This window comes from Podarcis tiliguerta (genome assembly GCF_965153285.1).
Source record: "Podarcis tiliguerta genome assembly, chromosome: Z".
Classification (NCBI taxonomy): Eukaryota; Metazoa; Chordata; class Lepidosauria; order Squamata; family Lacertidae; genus Podarcis; species Podarcis tiliguerta.
Genome location: NC_139553.1, coordinates 3,552,849 through 3,568,634, shown reverse-complemented (window position 1 = coordinate 3,568,634; position 15,786 = coordinate 3,552,849). Strand labels below are relative to the sequence as shown.

Sequence of the window (15,786 nt, the reverse complement as noted above, 5' to 3'; positions counted from 1 at the left end):
GCAACAGCACTCTCCCCCATATGCAATTCCCAGCAACTGGTATTTAAAGGAATACTGCCATCAACCAGTGGAGGAAGAATACAGCCATACTGATTAAAACTATTGATAGCCTCTGGAGTAGTGTTGTTTAATGGTTAGAGTTTTGAACTAGGACCTAAGAGCCCAAGGTTCAAATCCCTACTCGGGCACAAAGCTCACTGTGTGACTTTGGGCCAGTCATACTCTCAGCCAAGCCTTCCTCACAGGGTTGTTGAGAGGATAAAATGTGGAGGAAAGGTTGGTTATAAATGCAATTAATCAACATATGTCAGGGTTGGGTTTTGCGCTGCAGTCTAGGCTGAGCCAGTAGTCAGGAAGAAATTGGCAGCCCAGCACCAAAGAAGAACCAAAAGATATAGTCAAGGGGCATGGTCCAAGGTTAAACTGGGAAGCCATAGCAGTCAAGGATGCAGGAATACTCTTGTACTGCAAGCAAAACCCAGCTGGAATAAGAAGTCCTTCCTGTCTAACGCAATCCATTGGCCAACGTGTGTGGCCAGTCAGGCAAGGGTCTGAAGATACTTCCATGAAACACTGCTAACCTGCAGTTCAAAGCTTCACCACATAGTACAGCTACACAGCAGTCCTGACACAAAAAGACAACTGATAACATATTGTGTGCACTGGCGATTTATTAAGGAACTTACAGATTTTGAGTCTCTTTCCAGCTGCGATGGGCAGTTATCTCAGTCCCAACTGTAGAGTTGGAAGGTGACTCTGAGGGTAATCTAGTCCAACCCCCTGCAATGCAGGAAACTCAACTGAAGCATCCAGGACAGAAGGCCAACTCTGCTCAAAAACCTCCAAGGAAGGAGAGTCCACCACCTCCCGAGGGAGACCGTTCCACTGTGGAACAGCTCTTGCCATCATAAAGTTCTTTCTAATGTTAAGTGGGAATCTTCTTTCTTGTAACTTGAATCCAGCGGCTTGGGTTCTAGCCTCCACAGCAGGAGAAAACAAGCTTGCTCCATCTTCCATGTAGCAGCCCTTGAGATATTTGAAGATGGCTATCACATCTCCTCTCAGTCTCCCCTTTTCCAGGCCAAATGTACTCAACTCCTTCAACCGTTCCTCATATGGCGAGCATGCCCAAAGTCCAATATGGGGGCCTAATCTGGCCCCTTGGCTGGTTTTACCTGGCCCCTGTGGCAGTTTATTTATTGGGGTTAAATCCCCCCCAAAAGCTCAAGAAATTCAATCCTTTAAAAAGCTCAATAACTTTGGTCGGCCCTCACGCATGTTCACTTCATCAAATCTGGCCCTCTTTGAAAAAACATTCGGGCACCCCTGTGATATATGGCTTGGTTTCCAGACCCTTGACCATCTTGGTCACCTTCCTCTGCACATATTTCAGCTTGTGCTGCTAAGAACTGGACTTGGCCTTGTGCCTCTGTCCTTGGTGGAGACAAAGTCATGGGCAGCATTCTTCATTCCTTTCACCCAAAGGCGGTTTGTAGAGAGAGATCAACCACCCTGGTAGCCCAGGAGTAGGCAAACAATAGATGGCTGGATGATTTGCAAATATCTGTAGTTCCAGCTGTATTAACCGCAGCAACAAGCCCTACTGATGTAGAGCTAGAGGTCTAATGGGAGTAAATTCCTGGATCCTGATGCAACCCATTTAAACCCCTCTTCATCCAGAATTCACCCTGAAGCCTTTGCTCAAGGGGTGGAGAATCTTAGACAAAGGAGCCGAATGTGATACCATGGCCCCCACCCCCGCTCCCTAGGCTGCACCTCACCAGCCCTGCCCTGAAACGACCTTTCAGGTTTTTACCTGACTGAAATGTGTCTTGGAACTGTGTTAACTAATGTCTCTTGCTTGCCTGGGTGGAGACATGTGAGGGGACCTATGACTTCAGTGTGGCTGGAATGCAGTGTATCTTGCAGCGGTCACATCCATCGATCCACCCACTTGCCTCTGGCGTCGCCTACACCTGGAACAGGTTGATCTTTGGCCTGCAAAAAGGTTCTCCACTGCTGCTTTAAATACACCTGGCCTCAGTTCTGCCTGTGACAGGAGTGGGGGGACGTGCCTAGTCCACTGGTCAACTGTGACCTTTTGGCACGCAGGGGCCTTTCGAAGCCCCTTTCAGAACACTATTTTACTCAGTGCTTTGAATGGGGCTTCTGAAGACCCTGCAGATGATAAAACAACCAGTCTTTAGAAGCGCCTCTCAAAGCACTATCCTGCACTGCACTGGGAAAGGGGCTTTACAGGCACTACAGATGAGCTGAAACAGGCTCTTGGTATTTCCCACGCTTATTGCACCATCTGACCCAAGGTGTCAGGAAGATGGGCCTAATCAGGACTGCAGGCAGCAAATATCCCAGCCCTGGTCTATCAAACGGGAATATGCCAAGAATCCGCCTTGCTGGGCTGCTGTGCATTTATGTACAATCCACCATTTAGCGTTTCAGGCCTCTTCTCCGCCGGAGTTTTCAGGGTTTCAAATTTCCTTCCTCCCAGTGTTTTCACTGCTGTTTAAATGACCGAGGAGGCTTTGTGTTTTAAAACACTGTCTTACCATTTTAAATCGTCTTGTTGGAGTGGCAGGAAAAATGCAGAACATGCTGCCAACTGAATTAATAAACTTTCTGGTTGGCCAAACCGTGGCTGCTCAGCTGATCCAAGGCAAGCTGTGGTTTAACTTCTGAGACCCGGAATCTACTTCATCTACTGCTTCTTCAATGCCTGCCAGTGACCTTTTCCCCAGCAGAAATTTACACCGGAATTGCCGGAGGTGGCAGAATACCGATTTCGTGGCGGAGGGAGTCCATGGTTTGCTCCCAGCGCTCCTCGTAATAGAAATTCAGGATGCAGTTGACGCTGCTTCCACTCCGAACAGCCCATGGGATGAGCTCCGTGGTCAGAACACGCAGCTTCCTGAATGGATGGAGACGGAAATCCTAAAGTTATTAGTTTGTTTTGATTCCATTCCCGAGTCACTTTCCCACAAAGTATCTTGAAGCGGAAAATAAATTACTGTAAATTCCGGCGTATTAGGTGACTGGGCGTATAAGACAACCCCCCCCCCAATGGGCAGCTGCCAATTTGGGGGGTCGTCTTATACGCCCAGTCTTATAGGCAGCTTCGCTAGGCGGCGACAGTGGGCGGCGGGCTCCGCGCCGGGAGGAAGCTGCCCAGCAATGCTAAGTCAGCTTCGCTGGGTGGCTTCCTCCCGGTGCGGAACGGAACCTGCCGCCCACTGCTGCTGCCCAGCGAACCCACACCCGGCATATTATTATACCCGGCGTATAAAATGACCCCCGACTTTTTAGAGGATTTCCCAGGGTTAAAAAGTCATCTTATACACTGGAATCTATGGTAAAGGTAAAGGTAAAGGTACCCCTGCCCGTACGGGCCAGTCTTGACAGACTCTAGGGTTGTGCGCCCATCTCACTCAAGAGGCCGGGGGCCAGCGCTGTCCGGAGACACTTCCGGGTCATGTGGTCAGTGTGACATCGCTGCTCTAGCGAGCCAGAGCCGCACACGGAAACACCGTTTACCTTCCCGCTAGTAAGCGGTCCCTATTTATCTACTTGCACCCGGGAGTGCTTTCAAACTGCTAGGTTGGCAGGCGCTGGGACCGAACAACGGGAGCGCACCCCGCCGCGGGGATTCGAACCGCTGACCTTACGATCGGCAAGCCCTAGGCGCTGAGGCTTTAACCCACAGCGCCACCCGCGTCCCTGTAGGAATCTATGGTACCCAACATAAAAAGCCAACTACAAACAATTCCATGTGGTGGTGGGGAGAGAGATTCAATTCAGAAACAGCCTGGGGCAAAGGTCTCCCCACAGAAAGGCTCTGTTGAAAAAGTAAGGTCCGTGATGGGCACCAGATGACACCTGCCTAGTAGACAGGTGGGGAGGGTACTCTGAAGGTTAGGTGCTGCCATGCTAAAGACCTGATTACAGTCATACCTCAGGTTACAGCCACTTCAGGTTGTGGTTTTTTTGGGTCGCGTACTGCGAAAACCCAGAAGTACCGGAATGGGTTACTTCCGGGTTTCGGCAGTCGCACATGTGCAGAAGAGCTAAATCGTGCTTTGCGCAAGCGCAGAAGTGCCGAATCACAACCCGTGTGTGCGCAGACACGGGTTGCAAATGCGCATCCCGCACGGATCACGTTCGCAACCTGAGCGCCCACTGTACTATATTGTACAGAACAGACTTCCTGATAAGGGGGCATCTGCAGGAAGACCTCTTTGGCTTGCTTTGACAGGTGAACTGAGGATCTGAGGAACGATGCCCCTGAATACCTCCTGTTGGGGAACAACAGTGGGAGAGAACAATGTGTCACGTCCCTAGGGGGCTTCCCATTAGAGCTCCTGGTTGGCCACTGTGGGATATGGGATGCCGGATAAGATAGGCCCAGCAGGGCTCTTCTTACATTAAAAATTGCTTAGGTAGAACGTCCTGTGTCAGTTCAAAGTAGACTCAGATTCCTTCTTTAGTTGACCTTTTCCCAAACTAGGAAGTCCCCCTGTAATTTTCACTGCCCTTTTTTGAATCTCCAAACATAAAGGAGTTGATTGATCTGAGGCGAATGTTTGAAGGACGGTCCAAGGCTTTCTGGCCTGACAGCCACACTACAGTGGTACCTTGGTTTGCATACGTCTTGGTTTGCATACGTCTTGGATGACAAACACATCAAACCCAGAAGTGCTTGCCTTGGTTTGCAACCTTTTTTTATTACTATTACAACCCATTTTGGGGGGGATTACAAACTAATTTTTTCTTTGAGGCCCCATTGGCGGAAGCACACCTTGGGTTACAACCTGTTCTGATTTACAAACGGACCTCCAGAACGGATTATGGTTGTAAACCAAGGTACCACTGTGTCTGTTTAGCAAACTAACAATGGGCAAAATGTGTGCATGGAAGTTGCATTTAAAGGCTTCAGAACATACCGGGCGTTAAGGCGGAGTGGGCCAAATGCTGCTCCCAGAATGCACATGGGCAGGCCAGTCTGGACTGCCTCAAACCACTTTACCACGACTTCCCCTGAGAAAAAGCACCAGGAGATAAAAGGAAAGAAAATCTTTGTCACAACCAAACTATAAAGCTTTTAAGTCAATGGCATGGCCTACATTTCATTGGGCTGATAGGTGAACGGAAATACCCAGGCAACTTTGGAACAGTGAAATGTCTTCCTGAATTCTAAGGCTTCAAAATTTCAGAAACAGCGATGACCTGTTCGGATACTTCTTTGTATCCGTAAGGGTCAGATATTAGTTTACAGCAGATTTCATGAATTTTGCAAAAACAACAATGATGTTTTTTAAATTACATTTTAGGAATGTTGGAAGCTGCCTTAGGGGAGAAAACATTAGAATCTGACCCGTGACCCATCTAGCTCACTGCTGTCTACACTGGCTGGCAGTGCCCCCAAACAGTGCCTTGATGCCTACCAAGGCTGGGCCATTTTTAAAAAAAATATGTTTTTGGGGTTTTTCGGGGGTGGGGAGTAGTGGCCTGTTCTTTAGAGACATGTTGCCTGCTCCCCGCTCACCCTTTTGGAGGAAACATTTGGAAACATTTGCCTGTTTCAGGGAAGCAATTCTGAGTATCCCCCGTTTTTTTGTCTGTGAAATGGGTATTTAGTGGTGCCCAAGATAGTTCCTTATGTTTCCAGGTAAGTTCTTAGGCCCCAAAAATTTGGACAGCCCCAAACAGATGCTCTAAAACACAAGCTGCTGTCCTGTCTGCTGTAGGATACCCTGTGTTGTTTCCAAAACTTACAGAAGACTGTTGTCACATCTTCAAGGCCTTGCTTAAGGCTTAAGGTCTGGAAGCTTTGAAAGTATGGAAGTAAACAGAAGCCTTTAACTAAAATAACTGGCACTATGGTTGCAGTTTCACCCCCCATAGGCTGCTGAACTCATCTGGGGTGGTAAGGGGCAGTGGTAGTCAACGTGGCAGAAAAAGCGAAGCAAAAGTGCATGAGGGATCAGGTGTCCAAGCATCCAGAGGTTTTAAAATAACTACTAGGGTGCCGTCGGGGACTTGAAGGAGTTCAAAGCCCTTCTGCAATTTCAGTCAGGCTTCTACTGATACAGTAAAGCAGATAAAAGGGCAAATCTCTGAATGACTCATGGCCTCCCTCCTATAAATCCAGAACATTTGTGTTTAATGGATCAGGGTTGATTGCACAATGCCCCCATCCTCCATAGCCCACATTTCCTAGCCCTGCTCCAGTTCTCCTCTCCCTCTAGCTCAACCACCCCAATGACTCATGACGTGGTTGGATCCTAAAAGTAGGTGAAAGGCAACTGCCACCCAACCTGTGAACACATTAATGCACGACCTATGGCTGCTATGTGCTTCTTAAACGGTGCCAGAAGGTTGTGGCGGATATTGCTTCACACATGTTCCATTTAGGCAGCAATCCTAGAGACACTTAAGCTGGGAACGAGCCCAACGGGAGTCATTTTTGAGCACGTAGATTTGTGCTGTTACTGTCTGATTTATTGCCAAGATACAAGCAGTAATTAGCTTCAACCAGAGCCAGGGCATTTTCAACACTGGCTCCGGCCTGGTGGAACGCTCTGCCTCATGAGACCAGGGCCCTGCAGGATCTGATTTCTTTCCACAGGGCCTGTAAGACAGAGTTGTTCCACCTGGCCTTTGGCTTGGAATCAACTTGATCCCCTTCCCCTCTTTCCTTTTTCCTTCTGTGATGGAACTCCTGTTTGGGGACTTCCCTGGCTTTTTTCTGGCCCATGTAGGACCAGTCTGGATAGCTGGCCTTGGTGAAGACTTGATGTTTTCATACCCAAAAAAGTTTCTGATTTGAGTTCCTACTGAAATGAGGCTGCATTTTAATGTTGTATTTTAATCTTGTTTTTGTTGTACTTTAATCAATTGTTTTTATACCGGTGTTAGCAGCTCTGAGCCCTGTCTTGGCTGGGGAGGGTGGGGTATAAATAAAATTTAATAATTAATAATAATAAGTAATGCTTCTTCTTGCAGATATGACACCCAATACTGTAAACTCTTACAACTGATAAGAACACACAATATAAAATAAACTAAACCAGGCAGAGGTTATGTTGTGACCAAACCAGTGACCAGAACTGCTTAGGAATTACATCTGACCACGAGGCCATTTGTGAAACTGGAGGAAGTGATTTAACACCTTGCTTATTAGCATTAATAGCAAAGGGGCTCCTCTCTCCTGCCTATTGCTCTCTGTCACCTTCTCCACAGATGCTGATCCCCAGATTCTACTTCACCAACTCCGTAGAGTAAAATGAATGTGCTACATCCATTGCCAAGCAATGTACATACACACAGCTTCAAGTGAGAAAATGCTTAGATCCATGTGGATAACTGACCCATATTGGGACAAAAAAAATCTTAATTTCACATATAGTTCTCGAACGGCTCCATTTTCGAACATTTCGGTTCCTGAACGCCGAAAGCCTGGAAGTAAATGCTCCGGTTTTCTAACGTTCCTCGGAATTCGAACGTCTGACGCAGCTTCCGCCTGAGTGCAAGAAGCTCTTGCAAACAATCGGAAGCCGCACCTCGGTTGCCGAACATTTCAGAAGGTGAACGGTCTTCCGGAACGGGTTATGTTTGACAGCTGAGGTTTGACTGTACACTGATGAGGGTATGAACAGGCAGTTACTGATTAGGAACGAGATATTGAGGTAGTAGCAGGTAATTTGATGAAGCCACTGACTCAGTGTGCTGCAGCTGTGAAAAAGGCGTTTTCCACGATAGGGATCATTAGGAAAGGAATTGAAAATAAAACTGCTGCTATCGTAATGTGCTTATGCAAATCTATGGTGAAGCTGCATTTGAAATATGGTGTCCGGTTCTGATCACCTCCCCTCAAAAAAGAACCCTGTGGAATTGGAAGAGGTTCAGAAAAGGAGAACCAAAATAATCAAGGGGATGAGTTGCTTCCCTATGAAGAAAGCGTACAGTGTTTGGGGCTGTTCAGTTTAGAGAAAAGGCGAGCAAAAGTGAAATGACAGAACTATGCATTAGGCATGGAGAAAGTGGGGAGGCAGAATCTGCCCCCAATAACACCAGTCGTGTACACCCAATGAAGCCAAATGTAGGTAAGATGGTTGAAAAGCTTTGCAGGAATGGTTTTAACTGCTTTTAGTACATGTGTCTTATCTTATTTTCATCTTTTTTGTGCACCGTTTTGATGACCCTAGGTTGTGAAACAGTTTCCAAACTTGTAAAATAAAGGAAAATAAAAGCGACGTAGTAATCAGGGTGACCAGATTCAACTCAGCCATAAGAAGCCTTGTCTCACCGAGCATATTGGTGGGCATGCCAAGAAGGGTGTGCATCAGATCATGGACCTCTCTATACCGCTGGACCACATAGGCCAATTCTTCATCATCTACAAACTTAGGAGGCATCCTGGTGTCTGGAGAGATTCTCTGCCAACCAGGAAAAAAGAAAAAGTAGGCTCATGTGCATCCACGACTAGGGAGAGGCTGCAGCTCAGTGGCAGAACTTTGCATGCAGAAGGTCCCAGGTTTGACCCAGGTGGCAGCAGAGCGATGGGGAAAGACCCTGGAAAGATGCTGCCAGCCAGAGCTCTGTTGGATCATTAGTGATTAACCATTGATATTTTAATATATGATCTTTGACATTCTCCCTTTGGAGGTAGTTCTAGATATGTGTACACAGGTATGCTGACAAATTTGTATTATTTTAGGACAGGGGTTGGCAACCTAAGGCCCATGGACCACAACGGGCCCACAGGGGTCATTTAACTGGCCCACGAGCCGCCCCCAAACTGAGCCACCCGCTTGGTGAGTTCCCACGCACTGCGCTAAACCAGCGTGGTGCAGGGACTTGTTTTTGCGGCGCCGGAAATAGCACCTGCACAGATGCTGGAAATTGCGCCTGTGCAGACGCAGGTGCCGAAAATCGTGTCTGCGCAGATGCCAGAAATGGCAGGCACACGAATTTGCAAACCAGCCCACGGAGGGATCTCCCTGGAATGAACTGGCCCAGGCAAGGTAAACCTTGCCAACCCCTGTTCTAGGACATTGGCACCCAGTGACTCAGAGACTGAAGACACTGAGGACATTTAATGTAACATCACAGGATCAAAAGAGTGTGGTTTTGGGTGGAGGGAGAGGAGATTTCTTATCTATGTTTTCTATGCTTGGTTGTATTTGTAATGATGATATATTATTATATTATAATTATTATATTTACACATACACACACACATATATAAAACAATAAAGATTACTTTTCTGAAAACAGAAAGAACACTAAACCACTTGACATCAAATTTGGCCTGCGAGGCTGATCCAGAGAAGGACGATGGAGCCAAAAAGGATCCCAACCCCTGCTCTGCTGGAAACCTAGCCTTAAGAACTACTATACTCACATTATCGTCCAAAAACCGGACATACTCTCGGCCAAAGGTCCCGTCCGGAAGCCCCCGAAGTCCACGGATATCTAATGTGGAGAGGCGTATCCGAGGCCGTTCTCTGCAAAGGAAGGCAAATTGGACGATGGTTGGCTTAGCCTGTGAAATCCAGAGGGTTAGCTGACCTTTTTACAGCCCTATAGTTCTATTAAGGCACTGAAGCATGTAATGAGGGCAAATTGCCATACCTTTCTGTTAGGAATCTGTGGCCTGCCAGATGTTGCTGGAGTCCCTCTTCCCAAGCACCCCAGCCAGCATGAGAAATGGTCAGGGATGAGGGGAGTTGCAGTCCACTGGTATCTGAAGGACCACAGGATCTCCCATCCCAGCTTCAAATAGTTCAGAAATACTGAGCTTGAGCACAATCCAACTGCATCTAAATCCCACCAACATCGATGGCAAGAGCTGAGAGTGCAACCCTTCAGGGCTGAGCGTTTAAAGTAATGTCTTATTGTTACTTTCTGTACTGGATCAGATTATAATAAGACGTGTGTTCTTTGCTGTATATTTTATCGCTGTAAACCACCTTTTGCATAGCAATATAGAAAGGGGGTATACAAACTGAAAGTGAAATGAAAGTGAAATGGCTGGATCCATTGCACAAGTACAAAAAGCCCCATGGAACTGACTCACAAGTTAGGTGCATGCACAGGTTTGCCGTGTAAAATGGAGTAAAAGTAGCTATTAAAACAAAATAAAAATCCAAAATCCATTTCATGGCAATACGTTTATTAACTTAGATGTCGCAAGCCAGTGTGCAGTTACTGTTAGCATATGAAGCCCTTAACAACTTGGAACCAGCTTATCTGAGAGATCGCCTTACCCCACCCAACTCTTAGATTGGCAGAACTGGCACTACTAAGGGTGCCACATAATACCCACTCCACATTTGTAAGAATTCAAATGCTCTGTTTATCCATCCATTTATCAATCTATCACCAATCAGTAGATATTAGAAAGACACTTGATCATTTAGTGTGGCAGCACCTACACTTTGGAACTCCCTGCCTATTGATATCAAGCAGGTATCTTCACTAAACTCTTTTTGGCCCCTGCTTACCTATCTGGAGGCTTACAAAGTCCAGGTAATTTTAATCGGTTTTAGTATTTTAACTTTTGCATGATTGTGATTTTTTTCTTGTTTTATCTTTTGTAAAAAGCTTTGAATTTTATTTTTTATTTTTACAATCAAGTGGCGTATAAATTCTATGAAAATAAATAAATAAATTCCATTCCCCACCCCCCAACAGTTGTACAGCAATTCTGCAGCAACTGAGCACAGCGCTCACTAGGCTATCTCTTTTTAAAAGCATAAACACTACAAATGAGGAGTGTATTTTAGGATTGCAGACATAAAATCCCAAGTTATAAATGTGTGCTTAATGTATGCTGAAGGCGAGTTACTAATCCTCATGTGTGAACTCGAATAGATGTCCCCAAAGAGTACTAATCCCTGTAACTTAGGGGTGGAGAGCTTGTGGCCCTCCAAATATTTGCTGGAGTCCAATTCCCATCATCCCTAACCATTAGTCATGCTGGCTGGAGCTTATGGGAATTGCAGTTCTGCAAGAACTGGAGAGTTGCATGTCCACGAACCCAGCTGCGACAGAATCTCTTCCCAGCTACAGACTAAAAACAAACCGAAACAAACACACATTCACATACTGCAGGATCCGGTATCCCTCTGGGTCATTCCTCATCCTCTCCCTGAGGTTTCTCAGAGCTAGGTACCCTGTTGTCTCCCCGAGGACGGCCACCATATCTGTAAATGGAACCAAACAAGAGAGGAAGACAGTGAGTTAGCGTGAACAGAGCTCAGGACAAGTCACAAAACTCACCGGGATGAAAACTGGCAGAGCAAATGAATGAATTTGGTATAGCAATGGCATTCATCAACGCAACAGCCTTCAAAAAGCCACCACTTTTAAAAGAGATTCAGTGAGCATGTGTGCAATAATGGGACCCAGGAAGCCCTTCCTGGCCAGCCAACAGAAGAGGAATAGTGGCAAATTTGTGTATGCGATGGAGTCATGGCTGTTATTCCACAGGGACCGCCAAGGGCAGGGATTTCACTGAGAACCTGGCAGAGCAGTCTTTGCCAGCCAAGTTCTCTCCATATGTTTTAGACTGGAACTCCCATTAGGCCCAGCCAGCATGGCCAAGGGAGTTGTCGTCCAAAATAACTGCATGGGGGGTCAGGTTGGCATAGAGTTTGACTGTGAGAAAGAGCTATGTTTGATAAGAGATAAAATAGAAGTTTAGCCAGCAAGTGCTGGAGAATTTTTTTGGTACTGCTAGGGAGGCATTTGCAGACCCCATGCCCATCAAAGCTCTTACGTGGCTTTTGGGCAAGATGTTGATTCCTCTGTTCCCAAGTTGCTTAAATCCATTAGGGTTCCCAGGAGCTGACAGCTCACCAAAGTACCTCACCAAAGACTCTTGAGTAAGCTTAGCAGTCAAGGATTAAGAGGAGAGATCCTCTTGTGGATGAGGAACTGGTTAAGTTGCAGCAAGCAAAGGGCAGGAATAAATAGAGTTCTCCAAATTAAGAGACGTAGAATGTGGAGTCTCCTAAATATCAGTATTGGGACCAGTGCTTTTAAACTTGATCATATATGTTCTGCAGTTAGGGGTGAGTAGTGAGGTGGCCAAGTCTGCTCATGATGCTAAATTGTTCAGGGTTGTTAAAACAGGTAGAGATTGTAAAGAGCGCCAAAAGGCCCTCTCCAAACTGTGTGAATGAGCAGTAAAATGGCAAATGTAATTCAGTGCAAACAAGTATAAAGTGATGCATGTTGGGGCAAAAAAAACACCCCTTAATTTCACACAGACGCTCATGCAGTCTGAACTGGTAGTGACTGACCAGGAATGAGACCTTGAGGTTGTCATGGCCAGCTCAGTGAAGAGGTTGACCCAGTGTGCAGCAGCTGCGAAAAATGCAAAGTTCTATGCTGGAGATCATTATGAAAGCAACTGAAAATAAAACTGTCAATAACATAACGCCCTCAAAGAAATCTATGGCATGACCACATCTGGAATACTGTCAGCTCAGCGGGTGGGATTCTAAGGTTTTGCAGAAGTACAAAAACCCCACGACAACACAAAAACCGCTCAACGATGACTGAATGCTCAGCTGGCATGGAATGTGGGCTGCCAGACGGAGTGGGGGGGAAACCCAGAAAACTGGGGCTATTGAGGGGGACTGGAAAGGAGTATCCTGGGGGAAAGTATGACTGTCTGGCATCCAGAACAGGAGCACTCAACATTGTTTAGTTATTGGGCCCCCCTCTCCATCCATGTATACCTGTCAACTGAGGTTAGCACTTCCTGTTTCCCCCAGAAAGTACACAAGATACGTGTTCAGTGGTACCTCAGGTTACATACGCTTCAGGTTACATATGCTTCAGGTTACAGACTCCGCTAAGCCAGAAATAGTACCTCGGGTTAAGAACTTTGCTTCAGGATGAGAACAGAAATTGCGCGGTGGCGGCAGCGGGAGGCCCTATTAGCTAAAGTGGTGCTTCAGGTTAAGAACAGTTTCAGGTTAAGAACGGACCTCCGGAACGAATTAAATACTTAACCCGAGGTACCACTGTACTTCGCTTGCTAGCAAAACTAAATGCACACCTTGCACAAAATGACAGGCCCCAGCTCACCATGCCGGTAGGGATTGTAGAGAGCCATGAATGCTGAGCCAGCTGCCAGCAGGCCTTTCTGCAGAGGACTGGTGGGGATGTGTCCTGGATATAATGGGTAATACTTTTCTTCTCCTGTGGGGCTGTCAGTGGCTGATGGCTGGTCAGTATGGCAGAGGACACGTCCTGTACCTGAGGAAAAACAGCCCATTCAAAGGCAGGGAGGAAGAAGGATGAGCAAGGTGAACAGCTGACCTTCCTTTGCCCTATTTACTGATGCTAGTGGCAAGAAGCTAGTGTGACCTCTCAGGTATCACCAGAAAATGAGGATAAAAGCAAGCACAGATTGTTAGAAGAGCTTGCAGCTTGGGTAAATTAGACTGAATTTCAGTTTCTGGAGTTAAAAGGCTGTATTCATGCAGGAGCTACTTATACACTGAGATAAAAAAAGAGAAAATAGCAGACATCTTATCTCAACACATTGGGAGAGAGAAAATAGGCTCTGCAATCTAGGGATAGATTTAACCTAGACAGAGAGGCTACTAGCAAGGAGTGGCTGGATCACTGGACAAACAGTAATATTGAATTTATTCTGTGTTTGCCAAATTGTTGGAATTTCTGTCATTTTTTTGAATTTTACTGATGTGCTCTGTATTTTGGTATATTGGTATGCTGATGTTTAGAATATTTGCTGCAAGACTCTTTGGGCGCAGTTCATTGTGGAAAAGTGGCACAAAAGTTAGCACAATCAACCAATCAACCTCAAAATGTCATCCCCAATGTACAGTTGGCCTTGGTGAAAATTTTGATGTTTTCATCCCCAAAAAGTTTTTGATTTGAGTTTCTACTGAAATGAGGTTGCATTTTAATGTTGTACTTTAATCTTGTTTTTAAGTTGTATTTTAATCAATTGTTTTTATACCTGGCGTTAGCTGCTCTTGGCTGGGGAGGGCAGGGGTATAAATAAAATTTATTATTATATTATTATTATATGTAAAAGGAAACAACAGCAGCTTCAACATCCACATAAGAAGAGCCTGCTGGATTAGGCCAATGGCCCATGTAGTCCAACATCCTGTCCTCATAGTGGCTAGCCAGATACCTCAGTGAGAAACCCACTATCAGGACTCAAACACAAGAGCTCTCTCCCCTCCTGTGATTTCCAACTACTGGTATTCGGAAGCATTCCTGTCTCCAACCGCATCACTAGAGCATAGCCATGATGGCTGGTAGCCATCTATAGCCTTATCTTCCTCCATGAATTAATTCAGTCCTCTTAAATCCATCAAAGTTAGCCACTGCCACCTCCTGTGAGAGCAAATTCCACGGTTCAACTATGTGCCATGTAAAGAAGGCTTTCCTTTTACTGGTCCTGAATCTTCCATTTAGCTTCGTTCTGGAGTTACGAGAGGGAGAAGTTTTCCACTTTCCACTTTCCCTACACCTAAAGCAGTCTCATAAACTTCTGTCATCTCTCACTCGCCTTTTCTCAGAACTGAAAAGCCCCAAATGCTGCAGCCTTTTCCTCCTGTGGAGTCGTTTCCTCCCTCCCTTGACCTTCCCTAACTCCATAGCAGGATGTGATCTTAGCAGGGACCAGAAAACAGGGACAGCTATGTATGAAATGAGCTGGGGGTGAGTGGGAAAGGGAAGAGGCTGAGGACTACAATACCTCAAGGACCGTCTTTCCACAAATAAACGCTAATCATCATGTGAAGCCCTTCTTAATGTACTCTCCTTGAGAGATCCGGAGAACAGCAATATGAGAATGAACCCTTTCGTTTGTGGAATGCTCTCCCCAGAGATTCACCTGGTGCCTTTGTTACATAGGTTTGGGAGCGAGGTGAAAATATTCTGCTATAACCATATATCTGGCCAATTAAACAATCTTTTTAAAACTGTTTGTAGGAGGGATTATTGTTATTGTTTGTTGCTGTAGTGTGCATTTTTGTTTTTACACTGTAAACCGCCCTGTGATCCTCGGATGAAGGGCCGTAGAGAATCCTAACAAATAATAATAATAGAGGAATAAACTGCAAGTGCACTTGCCTCTGATCATGCAGAGATCAACGGCTCCTCTCAGGTCCCCTGCAAGGGGCAGGAAACTTCGGCTTCTCCTGGGTAGCAGCCGCAGCAGCGCCAGAGCCATAGCTAGTTTTGCTTTATTCCCTTTTTCAACAAAAACTAAGTCAAGAATCCCAAAACGAAACACGCATTACCTTCTGCGGCCAGCAGGAGCTACCCGAATACTGCTCCTCGCAACCACCCACCCCTTTCCGCCTTACTCCCTGGTCTTTTGCGCTGCGCCTCCTCTCCCCACTCGCCCCTTGATTCCTCCAAAACTCTCCTTTTTCTGCGCCTTTCCTAGCTTCGCAGCAGCTCTTGTTTCCGGGAGGGCTGCATTTCGTGACGGACTCACGAGAGCGGCGCCCACCGTGAGCGACGGGCGGAGGTTTCTGCGTTTCCCCTCCCTAGTTCCGCAGCGGCGCTCGTTTCCGAGAGCGACGGCTGCGTTTCGCGAGGCGCCTTTGCGAAACACGGTGGGCAGGCGTTCTTTCCGCTTAGCGTCGGCGGCGCTTGTTTCATGAGGCCCCCAAGATGGCGGCTCCGGGGGACGTGGTTGGAGGTTACGCCTCTTGCCCTCTGCGCATTCCGCTTTCCGGCCTTGGCGGCAGCGCTTGTTTCCAAGCC

At 46.5% G+C, this 15,786-nt stretch overlaps 1 protein-coding gene across 1 annotated transcript; it reads right to left on the bottom strand.

Annotated features, from left to right (window-relative positions):
* Positions 1-653: 653 nt before the first annotated feature.
* COQ4 (coenzyme Q4) lies at positions 654-15,704 on the bottom strand. The gene is made up of 7 exons (XM_083423203.1): positions 15,145-15,704; positions 13,117-13,287; positions 11,126-11,222; positions 9,419-9,521; positions 8,321-8,450; positions 4,956-5,049; positions 654-2,926 (listed from the first exon to the last, which is right to left on the bottom strand). Exons 1-7 carry the CDS (start codon positions 15,242-15,244, stop codon positions 2,764-2,766), a joined length of 858 nt encoding a protein of 285 aa, XP_083279329.1. The 5' UTR covers positions 15,245-15,704; the 3' UTR covers positions 654-2,763.
* Between the last annotated feature and the right edge of the window lie 82 nt (positions 15,705-15,786).